The sequence below is a fragment of the Ambystoma mexicanum genome, chromosome 5q (genome assembly GCF_040938575.1).
Source record: "Ambystoma mexicanum isolate Mex_15411 chromosome 5q, UKY_AmexF1_1, whole genome shotgun sequence".
In the NCBI taxonomy this organism is placed as follows: domain Eukaryota; kingdom Metazoa; phylum Chordata; class Amphibia; order Caudata; family Ambystomatidae; genus Ambystoma; species Ambystoma mexicanum.
The window spans coordinates 962,371,224-962,384,220 of record NC_090933.1 but is presented as its reverse complement, the minus strand read 5'-3'; the positions used below and the strand labels follow the sequence as shown (position 1 = coordinate 962,384,220).

General features: G+C 42.0%; 1 protein-coding gene across 1 annotated transcript in view; it reads right to left on the bottom strand.

Annotated features, from left to right (window-relative positions):
* ZFPM2 (zinc finger protein, FOG family member 2) overlaps positions 1 to 12,997 on the bottom strand; it is an 815,442-nt gene that overhangs the window by 393,600 nt on the left and 408,845 nt on the right. Inside the window, exon 4 of the mRNA XM_069621491.1 lies at positions 8,923 to 9,047. Within this exon, the coding sequence (XP_069477592.1) occupies positions 8,923 to 9,047 (125 nt within the window). The remainder of the gene's footprint in view (positions 1 to 8,922; positions 9,048 to 12,997) is intronic.

Genomic DNA, 12,997 nt, shown 5'->3' with positions numbered 1-12,997 from the left:
TGATATCTTTGTCCGCTCCGCGGACACACTTCCCTGTTCGCTCCGTGGACAAGATTGCAATTGGCTATTCCGTGGCGTACTGCCCGTGACCATGTTGCGCTTGTACTGATTGGCTGTGGAACAGCGTGAAGTGCATCGTAATCTTTTGATACGGCCGCCATGTTTACTTAGTTTTCTGTTGAACGCAAACATCGGCGCTAACAAACCTAACCCAAGAAGACACCAATGCACTTGTTGCACTTATGGAACACTGTTTGGAAAGGTGAGCATTAGAGAGACCGTACGGTGCGCCTTACAACTCATTGTGCAAAATGAACTTACTGCGTTCATTTTACAACACATACACATCATTACTGCAGTCAGGCTGGCATCCTACTGTTTGAAATCTGAGATTGCCACCTGCACTATTTCGTACACACAGCCCTTCGCCACGTGTCCAAGATTAGCCGTTCTCATGAATAACCGCTGATATGTTGTTGCAAAATGAGAATGTATTTGCATTCAGAGTGAAGGCCACTGTGTTTTCTGTTTTCAATACGAGCTCAGTACGGCCGCATATTTGTCGACACCCATAAGGGTCCCTTGTTTTTTAACCTTGACGTACAGGGAAAGAGTAGAAAGAATGTAGGGAGTAAAAGTTTGAAAAACATATCGCTTGATAAGGTTATGCTTCAAAAACATTTGCTCCGACCATGCATAATTAGTTCCCAAAGAGCCACTGATCCCCATACACCACTGTCTGCCTGAATGCACGCAATGGAGGCCGGCCAAATCATGTATTTGCATTCAGAGTGAAGGCCACTGTGTTTTCTGTTTTCAATACGAGCTCAGTACGGCCGCATATTTGTCGACACCCATAAGGGTCCCTTGTTTTTTAACCTTGACGTACAGGGAAAGAGTAGAAAGAATGTAGGGAGTAAAAGTTTGAAAAACATATCGCTTGATAAGGTTATGCTTCAAAAACATTTGCTCCGACCATGCAAAATTAGTTCCCGAAGAGCCACTGATCCCCATACACCACTGCCTGCCTGAGTGCACGCAATGGAGGCCGGCCAAATCATGTAAGACTATGTCTGCCAACTATATAGCACATTGATGTTATTTCTTCACTTTGCCCGCATAAAAAAAAAAAATCCCTAATGATTTACAAGATTAGTGTTCCGGTGCCATGTTTTGGCCCATTATGGACATTGCATGTTGTTGCCGTTTGTAGGATACCACTACATTTTCCCAAATTATAATAATATTTAATTTAAAAAGTATGTGTTAAAATTTTGTTTTGTAGAAAGGTTGTGTGGTGATACACATTTTGTTTGCAATTCTACCACGCTGCTACCTCCAAACAATAATTTTATTATTAATAACGACATTCCAGCTTTCAGTACCGTTCCATTTTCTAACCCTAATATGGACATTGCACATTGTCGCCTTACATAGGGTCCCACTGCATTTCGTCCTATTGAATACAATTTTCAATAAAAATGTTATGTGTCATAACTTTGGTTTATCCAAAGGTTGCGTATTCATACATCCTTTTTTCCCATTTTCCCCGTCAGATATTTCCTTCCCTATTGTCATTGTCACGCATTACAGCTACCGAGTGACGGATTTTGCACCCGTCAACTCCAATTGTTTATCTCTGGTTGTCTAAGCATCGTAATTCACTGGGATGATCGTGTTGGCCCTCTGTGTCCGTATGCTTCTGTCGTCATAAGAAGTATAATTCCATCCTTTCCGCTGGTGTAGATCAGAACGGTTGACGTCGTCTTGCACATCAATGTGGGAGGAAAACAACTTCTTTGGCAGCACCACTTACTTTCTGTGTGTGAAAAAACAACGTGGCCTTTCAAACTTTCATTGCCACCAAAAGAGACATGCTTCTGTCATCATTAGAAATAACATTCCATCCATTCCGCTGGTGTAGATCTGAACGGTTGATGTCGTCTTGCACATCAATATGGGAGGAAAACGACTACTTTGGCAGCACTGCTTACTTTCTGTGTGTGAAAAAACAATGTGGCCTTTCAAATTTTAATTGTCACCCAAAGAGACAACCTTTCCACTTCTATGGAAATGTGAATATGGCGATCATTTCGCACAGGTCATTGTGAAACCAAACCATTTCACTAATTACATAGAGTGATAATTTTGCCCAGTTTATTGTGAAATAAAACTTATGTACTAATTTTTATATGTTCGTGTTTTCTTTGCAAATTTACTCTCTGTTTTTACAATGTGGTATGCTACGTTGCAGGACGTAATGTGTTCTTTTATAGTTGCTCCATCACGACACGTACATCCAAATGGACGCATTTGTTTAAGCAGCCAAGGAACATTATTGAGAAAGCTACTACGCAACACTTCCATTGGGTGCGGGAGGGTCAGGCCCATCTCATATGCTTTAGTGCAGTCTGGCCATTTTCTGTCACCATCAGGCCACTTTCTCTCACGCAGATGCCCTATGGCCAGAAATGTTTGTGAAATAATACATGGTTACACCCTCCAAATACACATATCTGCACACCTTTCGACTTGTTCCACTTACAAAATTATATGTGGAAAGGTGAGTGGTAATGGTGTTGCTGCCAGAATTTCTGACGTCATTATCCTTCACATCACACAGTTTCTTTGGGATTTTATGTTAACTTAAATACAGTACTCCTTTGCGTTTTCTACACTCCTTTTTATAGAAAAAAATTACTACATGTACAATACATGTATGTAAAGGTCATTGACAACGACCGAAAAGCTTTGTGTTGTGCATGTGATTGTGTTCTCATTTTTAACAAGTGTCATCATGTACATAACAACTGAACGGTACAGCTTCCGTCTCTGAGGGGGAGCCTCTATGTATGGTTAATGGCCACAATGTCGGGGATGTGGCTACTGGTCTTTACTGGAAGGGATAAAACATGGCATTTAGGTCACCATGTCCACCAGGGACTTTCTTTGTGCTAAAGATCTTGCTCATAACCACAAATTTGTCAAGGAACACAAATGTGGTGCTCCCATTACGGGGACACTGTTTCATTTTTGCTTTCTGCAGCCTGCAATGGAAAGCGAAGAAGGCTTTCTATCCTACACCCGTTTTCCCTTTATATGGTGGCCATCTTGACAAAGGATTTCTTTTCTTCAGCCGGGAAAGACAGAAGTGTTCCGGGTGAAGAGAAAAAATTATTTTTTATGATACCACGCATTACTGCTGAAAAATCTCAACTGCTAATGGCATTCATTCTGCACTCTTTGGAGGGAAATGGGGTTTAATGATCCAGATACGTCGGTATGCACTCGTGCTTGTATTGGGCCTCATTACGACCCAGGCGGTAAGTTACCGCTTGGGCCGTGACTTTACCACCATGGCGTAAACTACGTTTACGCCATGGTGGTTGGCGGACTTACCGCCCCATTCCGACCTTGGCGGGGCGGTAAGTCCCCAATCCCCATTTACCCTTCCCCATTCCCATTTTTGCCCCATAGGGCATAATGGGAGTGGGGAAGGCGTTAATTACGCCACCGTAAATTACGGTGGCGTAATTAACTCCATGGTCCCTTAGCGCCATGGATTTTAACACCTGCTAAAAGCAGGTGTTAAAAGCGCCATGGCGCTAGGGGACCTCGTAATTGGCGGTAAGGGGTCGGCGCAGCTAACGCTGGCGTAAACCCCTTACCGCCAGGGTCGTAATGAGGCCCATTGTGTTCAACATTTGCATTGTGGAAATCTGCGCCGGAAAATTTCCAATTACAAGTTCCAACCAGAATACCCAATGTACTTTCCCACTATCAACCAGTTACACATGACATTGTGAAGTGTGTATGATTTTTTCAGCACGCCCCCATGCGGTGCTACAGCATAGGATATTGTAAATTTCTTTGGAAGGTGACCAGTTATTTCAAATGTTCCGTTACAGTACTATGCTTATGTGTTACTATTAGAACTCTGATAAGTGTAGTAGAACATTTTCGTTAAAGTAGTATTATGATGCATTTACACTACTAAAAACGTATGGCATTTAGTTAAAAATAACTTTACTACAGGGACGTTATGATTATGTTGCCCTCCCAAAAACCTGTAAAATTCACTACAAAAAAACTTTGTTAAGGGGATGTTATGGTTAAGTTGCCGTACCAAAAACCTGTGCACTTCACTACAAAAAATGTTCGCCCTCCCCTTTATACTTCACATTAAAAACAAAAAAACCCTGAAATTCACCAGTTATGGCAGACTGAGCCCCTTACTTGTTATCACCACTGTGCACTGCTAACAATAACACCCAGAACATGAAAGATGTCATCTCAAATGTAACTGATGACATCACTGACGGCATTACATGTTTAGCCCCTTTGTTTTTGTTCCCTGCCATATATAAATATGTACATTTGGTAAAAAAACTTTGTTAAAGGGATGTTATACTTTACAGTTACACCAAACAACACTGCACATTCCCCCATTATGTTAAGCTTAGCAACCCTATCTCGCACCATCTACGTGCATTGCTAAGACTAACACGCAGGACATCAAACATGACATCGCAACAGGGAACAAAAACAAAGGGGCTAAACATGTAATGCCGTCAGTGATGTCATCAGTGACATTTGAGATGACATCTTTCATGTTCTTGGTGTTAGTGTTAGCAGTGCACAGTGGTGATAACAAGTAAGGGGGCTCAGTCTGCCATAACTGGCAAATTTCCGTTTTTTTTGTTTTTAATGTGAAGCATAAAGGGGAGGGCGAACATTTTTTTGTAGTGAAGTGCACAGGTTTTTGGTACGGCAACTTAACCATAACCGCTCCTCAACAACTTTATTTTGTAGTGATAATATATATATGTAAATATAAAGGAAGATATTTTTCAATCAGCATGGAAGAGGTGTGGTTTTTTTCCTAAATGTTTATATCTACTTTATTTACTTACTTATGTAAAGAATGTGTTGATCATGGACTAGGCAAGCTAAATTATCAAATTGCATAATGCACATGAGTCAAGGTGACTACACAGTTCATTAAATTAACAGTCAACACACTGGCAAATACCTGACATTTGCATGAAATTGTTTTATGTTGAGACTGTAATGTGAATTGATCCTTAAGAGACTTGCTCTGTCCAGATCCTGTAAAAGGGAGTAAGCCAACATTGGTGATCTCATTGATGCCCCTCTTTGATGAGAGAGCATTATAAAAGGGAGTATGTCAACTTTAGAGAGTCTCATGTGTTCTACTCCTTAATTTGAGAATATTGTAAACAAGAGGATTTCAAATGTAGGGGGTCTAGTTGATGCTCTTTAATGGATATCACCGTAGAAAAGAGGAATCCAACTTAATAGGGGTCTTCTCTATTCTCTTTAATGAGAAAATACAGCAAAAGATGCAAAGGCAACTGTATGGGCCTTGTTGATTCTATCATTCAATTGAAGAACACTTTAAAAGGGACAAAGTCAACATTAGGGATGGCAATGATTGTCTATCTATAATGAAAGAACTCTTTGTAAGAGTTCATGTCAACTTTAGGGGTCACATTGCCTCTCTTATTTAATGGGAGAACATTGTACAGGAGGGGAAGAAAATGTTATGGAGTTGTATCAGTTCTCTTTAATTGGAGAAAACTTTAAAAGAGATGAAGTAAACTTTAGGGGTACCATCAATTCCCCTATTTAATGGGTGAGCTGTTCAACACTGTATTACCAAGACCTTACAAATACCCTTTACGTAAGTAATCTACAATCTTGAGAAACCATAACCTTGAAAGACCATAACATTAAATGAATGCAGGCTACTAATTAATCTGCATTGATACTGTGTCCTTGGAAAGAAATATGGTGGCATCTCAACAAATGATGATATAGAACAGAAGATTGAACTTCCTCTATGTTCACCGTTTCTTATCTGGATACTACAAATATGTTTCAGAAAACACAGTTGAATTAGGTCTGGTTCTTATGAAAGAGGTGTTCAACCTTTTGGTCCCAGGTTCCGGAACAGCAAATAATTGCTGATACCGTCTAGCAGGCCACAATATAAGTGGCCTATGTTATATTGGAATGGAAGAGAATGTTTAATTCCTATCTCTGTAGTATTTCATTGACAAAATGAAAAACTAAAATACATTAAACAATACTGCTAAAATGTAAAAACAAACTGCCAAAATCCACAAGAAGCTAAAACTGAAAAATGCACCTCCTGACACAACCCTCCCTCCTCTGCAAATCAAGACTATCTTGCCACTCAGATCCAAGATACTCATAAGAAGTGCTTAAGGTCATACAGATATAGTTCAATGTACAATACACAATGTTAGACTGACCACAGGCACTAGGCCTATGAAATAACCTAGAAATCATCTTCATTGAGAAAGTGCAAAGTACCATAGAGCGTTTAGCACTTATGACCACAACATGCAACCAAACTCATCCCGACTCCCCAAACTATCCCACGACCTATCCATCTTCCAAGAAAGAGATTTTACAGTCCAGCTTGTCGAAACCACACAACGTCTTCCACCTCATCAAAAGCTTTAGAGTGTGAACAGACTTTGGTGAACCATACCCACCCCAACAGCATGAAATACTAAATTTGCCAGTAAGGGACCCCCATCAACACTGTGCTGCAAACAGGAGAAGTGCATATACTCCTGAAACACTCCATTGTAAGAACTGATCTTAAAAAACAAAACCTCAACACTGCAGACCCTTACAGTTACCCCAACTATTATTGCCCCAATGAAGACCCAATGTGAAGGCCCTGGCAGTCACCCATGGCTTCAAAATCACATTATATCATAAGAGATCCTTGGCAGCTGCCAATCACGTTTCTTGTCATGTCACGGTATTGCCACTGCCATGGAATCAGTTTGTGACAATAGCAGAGAAAGAATGTCTGTGTATGCTAATTCTTTTTGACCTATGCCAGCTTGTGTCAGATAAACTGAGAAGAATCTACAGTTTGCTACAAGGGGGAGGGTCACTTTCAAAACTGTCCCTCACCTACAAATAATGTTATTAGCCTAACTGACCGATTATAATAAATCGAATGGTACATTAGGCCGAATTCTGCAAGTACCATTCGATCGATTATAAAACATACTGTACTTGTGGAGCAGGGGGTGCGGGGGTGTCCCCCGATCCCCATCTTGGGTATGTTTGGCTTATGTTTGTGGGTGTGTTCCCCGTTTACTCAGCATGGGAGGCGGGGGACAGGAAGAAAAGGGGAAAAGAAGAAAAGGTGACTCTCAGCATCGGATCTAGAGGGACGGATCTACCGCTGCAGAGTTGCTGTGGACCTAGAGGCGAGTAGGCAGGTAAGTAGGGTTGAAGGTATTGGGGTGGGTGTATTTTGGAAGAATGTGTGTGGGGATTGGGGTTGTTTCTTGGTCTGATAATTGTTGGCATGCGAACAGATTAATTTCGTACAGTTCGCTGAAAACTATTATCAGATGAACAATCAACGAACAAACAACCCTGAACTAAAATAATAGCACCTATATAGCCTCAGAAAAGGCAACAAACCGAACCAAAGAGCCAAACAAAATGGAGCTGATGGCAAAAGTGAAATACCACCTTTACTAAACAGGCCAATGTGCACCCGCTAAAAGACACATGACGACTGATCAAGCCATTGTGACCACAAATCATGAAGGCAACAGAAGATTCTAACTGGCCTGCCTTCCGATGAATTAGGGTTCACCTCAGCATTGCGGAAGGACTCACTGTAAGTAGAATGCTGAGATGACTTAAGCAAACATTGCTTTAAACTTAGATGCCAAGTGATACCTGCAAGCGGCACTGCACTTTTTCGATGCTAAAGAACCTTTGCTCCCTAGCCCCAAGAAGCCATTACATTATTCAGTGTTTGATATATAAGTCCAATAAACACAAACATAAAAGACTGTTGGTGTCATTATTTAGTGCCATATTGATTTTTTGCTGTTTCTTTATATAGTTTCCCAAAGTCAATTAAAGGGTTGTCAGATCAATACTTCAACACATGTACTGGTACTTCGAAGATTGCAAGGAAATTGGCATGTGTTTCCAGCTTTTCACACTTCCACAAGAATATATCTACAAATAATTGTTTTTCTGTGTGCTCGGAAATTCTTTTTTTCCAGACCTTTGTATTTTATCCAACGTCTGAGACAGTGTGGCACTATTGCCACTCGGACACCAATTGTATATCTACACAATACTAGAAGAACAGCTTTTTAAGTGTCAGTACACCTTTTTTCTGGAGAAAATCCAAAGGACTGAACGAATAGTAGTGATTAAGCATACAACTAGGGGAACAGCCTACAAATTCCTCTTCCACTGCATTTCAATCGTTCTTCATAAACTTTCTTCAATGCAAACCCTGACTTTGGGAAACAGTAATTGGTTAATTTAATGTATGCTAATTTCGTTCATTCTCATGCGCTGTCCTCTGTTCTGTGCTTTCATAGCTAGATATTGCTTTTCTGTGCCACAGTTTTTCCCATTAATTACTATTACCTATTAAGATGTTAAGTTAGTATTCATTTGATTAGATCAGCATGGCCACTAGCGGACGGCAATAATGCAAGTCCCCCTATGGATATGTTACCGGGGACTTTATTCTCCATCACAGCGTGCGTGGTACGTAAAGACAGGGAAGTATTAACAAAGAGTTCATTAGAGGCAAATGTAAAAAAATGCCTACGACTCAGCGTGGTGCGCGGGGACCGCAGAAGCCGATTTCACTTGATCACATGAAACATTATTAAATGCTCCCAGCGCCAATTTTACTCAGTTTTCCATTGTTGTACGGCTTAAATGAAGTTCATCTTGTTCAAGCACAATGCCAACAGCTATGTGAGCCAACAACGCGTTATTTGAAGTGTCCAGCTACTTATAAAGGCTAATCCCAGTGGGTAACAATGCAAGCATTAAAAAAGCCACTGGCCACAAGCAGCCACATACCAGGGTGTTGCTCTCGCTACTGATCTCCACTTTGCCGGCAAACGGGCCCCATGTTGTTCCCACCGGAAGCTGCCGCTGACTCCGAATCTTGCGTTCCCCGTCCTTCTGGCACACTTCCAGCTCTCCTGCAGACATGGAAAAACGAGACGGGTTTAGAGCACTTCCTAGCAGGCCCTGACAACAGCCGCCTCCCTCTTGCTGTTTGTTTGACAAGCCCAGCCTTCCAAAAGCCCTTCCAGTTGGAATTGCGTATGCTTGTTTGAGCAACAAATGATCTTGTCAACCACAATATAGCGAGAGGGATCGCAATTCCTTACAAAAACATGTGTTCAAGGTATCTCAATCTGAAGCAGCTTTTCTGAAAAGCGATTTTCTGAAGAAATCATTCTTTATTAAATGTACAGAGTGCCTGCATTCCGTATAGGTAGTCCTAAACGAAAAGCTACAACTATAATAATGAGCTGAGGTAAACGATATGTGAACTAGAACATCTGTGAGGCACAATGTTATCAAAGCTAGGTTACGAAATCTAGTGCTAAGGTCCAAATATTGAATTGAAAGCCTTTGTGTCCTTCTATAGGTATTACAAAAGTAGTTATACATAACGACAACGTGACATTACACATGCGCTAAGAGTGAGAAATAACAGACTGGAAGCTTTATAGCAAGCGTTTTGCTTCAAGGGGATGTGGGGATGAGAGGAGATGTAAAGAATGGAGGGTGGGCACTGGGAGAGAGGGTTACGTTAGAAGACAACTACCCTCACTAAAGAGGACCACAGTGTAGACACCCAGCAGGAAATCTCCTGAATTGCCTTTAGGTCAGCCCACCACTGGGAAGAACCAGTTCTCATGTTAATAGCAGAAAAGAGGACAGGTGTAAAACCCGCATGAAGAAGAGGGAAGGAATAGGCCAGCTGCACCCGCATATGCAGGGCATATGCATGTGCGTAGATGTTGGGCGCTTCCCTTTAGAAAGTCTGGGCCCAGATTTCCTCTTTGCCTCATTGGAGTAAGCCCATAGAAAAGCAGAAAACAAAAAGGGATACATTCTGATCGCCCATATGTGGCATCACAAAGAAACATATTCACAGGTATATCAGACAGAATGATGAAGCTGCATCCAGGTATTCAAGCTACGTTCTGTCAGAAGAAACGTATGTAGTTGATATTGGTGCCTTTAATTTTCCACTTACTGCTAAGGGTTTTCACAAACATCCTCATTCTCGAAGCAGCAAAAGTGATATTATGTTATCTTAGGTTATTTTATGTAATGTTACTCTGTGATTATACTGAGGTGATCACCTGGAGCCGATCAGAGTCCACCTAGCCACACACAAAGTCCATAATCACCAACACGCTGACGACACACAGCTATACCTCAAGATCGATTCTATCGAGGACATGCATAGGCTCAGAACCTGCTTCTCGCTGAGCCAGCCTTGGATCTCGAGTAAATACTTGAAGCTCAACCACGCCCTCACCAACAACACAGAACAATCAGACATACAGACCTGGCTATCAATCATGCACTTTGAGGACTTCACACCCAAGCTCACCTCCTTCTCCAAGTCCCTCCGGTTCCACATTGACAAACACCTCCCTTCAAGACACACATAGCTAAGAAAACTCAGGCAGCTTGGTATCAGCTTTACATCTTGCAGAAAGTCAAGCGCTTCCTCCCTTCGGACAGCTTTAGATCGACCTTTCAAACACTGGTCCAATCCCACCTGGATGGGGGCAATGCACTCTTCGAAAGCCTCCCGTTTTCCTCCCTTGTGCCCCTGAGAAGTGTCCTACATGCTCCTGCAAGCCTCATCAAGGGTCTACGCAGTTATGACCACATCATCCCGGCCCTCATCGACCTTCACTGGCTCCCACTACACACACAAATCGACTTCAAGTCTTGCTGCATCATCTATAAGGCAGTCACTCTCAAGTCACCCAGCTACCTCGCTGAGAAACTCAGCATCTTCATTAAACAGTGCACCACCAGGAGCTAAGACACGTGCATACTTGAAATACACTGCTGCAAAAAGCAAAGGAGCAGAAAACAAGCCCTCTCTGCCTACGCCCCAAGACTATGGAACCTCCTCCCCATCAGCATCAGACGCGCCCCCATTCTCCTACAGTTCATAAAAGAACTCAAGACCCACGTCTTCAAGGAATCTCTCCTCTCTATACCTAGGCCATCACATCACCCCTCGCTCCACCTGACTCACTTGACAATGCCCACCCCTCTCATCCCCGCCACCCAGTACAGCTGTACCTCTCCTCTGTGCCAATCAGTATTCTACCCCTCGCTGTTTACCTGTTCTGTAGTTACTTCTGAAAAGCGCTCTGTTATGCATCTGTACTGTTGTATACTTCTGTAAAGCGCTCCGTTATGTATCTGTATTGTTGTATACCTCTGTAAAGTGCTTTGTCTGTTCTTGAAATTAGGCTGTGACTTTGGAGTTCCCTTTCATTTGCTTGGAAAAGAATGCTTGCATGTAAAGAATGCCTCTTTGAGACCTTGACCCCTGAAGTAACACCAAAGTACATATCAACCCCAAAATACAGCATCATTCAATTTGTGTTGATCAGTGTTACCCAAACACATTGTATACATGTTATGTTTATGAATAGGATTAATAAAGTGCTGTGCATATGGGACAAACCTAGGGGTTACAAGTAAGGGTGCAGAGATTCACTGAGAGTCTGGGATGGATAGGGGGTGGCTAGCATGGGGAAGCTCCAGTCGGGAAGAATTACGGTTCAGTGGAATGATCAGTGATTGGCGAAATATTGTTTTTATTTTGGAGTAGGGTCTTAAGGTCGTTCCGGAGGTGTTGGATGGAGGGTGCAGGGTTTATGTGCATAGCTAATGTGTTCCAGGATAGGGTGCATAGTGGTAAACATCATATTTCCTGATTGTTCCCTCTAAAAGCTCTATGTTTCAATCCTGGGGATGTTGTGGCTTCCAGTGGTGCTCTAGCCTCTGGAGATGGTGAGTGTATAGACCAGATAGAGTGGTGTTTCGGTTGTGATTCCTTTGTAGTTGGTGCAGGCTGTCTTGACTATGATGAAACAACAGAAAAGGATTGTCCAGAGAAACACATCAATTTGAAAAAATGTGTATCAAAATTTATTGAAAGTGATACCAACAATTTAAACAATAGTGAATCAATAACAAATAATTAAACACTGATTACTTAAATACAGCAAAACAGCAGCAACCATATGCCTAAAATCGGCTAAAACATTGTCACACATACTTGCCATTCATAGTGCACTCATTCAAACCCAACTCAACATACCGTGACTTACATCCAAAAGCTTAAAAGACAAAGGGATCATGCTAAAAAACCTATGGGGAGAAGGAATTCATGACTAGTCCCCATCAAACAGACATGATTTTTATATTCATGATCAATAGAATTAATTAATAAATAATCTATTGTCAGGGTGGATCAGAAGGGAAAGTGCAAAAGATCACATCCCTGTAGAGTTTATCTTGACTATGATGCCTGCTTGAATAGGAAGCCAGTACATCTCCTTGGGGATAGGAAGATGTTGCTGAATGTTCTTCATCCTGTGATGAGGCATACAGCAGCATACTGTATGGCTTGGAGAGGGGTGCAGGAGGCATCTGGGACTCCTGTGAATAGAGCACTGCCACAGTCCAGGCAAAATAAGGTCAGGGCTTGGGAACTGTGCTCACACACTGGGCAGGGACAGAAGGGTTCACATGGCAGAGTTGCAAAAGCCAGCTGAATGGGTCGTCTTGACAATGTGCATTTTGAATGAAAGGTCAAAGTCAATGGTAAAGACAAGTGATTTTGTACTGGATGAGACTTTGGGCATGAATCCGCCGAGCTTCATGTCAGCCAGACAGGTTCTGGATTTGTGCATGCCTGATGGGATATCCAAGAAGAATTAATTTGGTCTCTTTTTGGTTGAACATCATTGAGGCACTTGACATCCAAGTTTGGATGCGGGACATGAAGTGCTTGAATCAATGGCTGTTGCTGATGCAATTGTCCTTTAGGTAAAATGGTGTGTCACCTGCATATTGGTGTATGTTGGGGTACCAT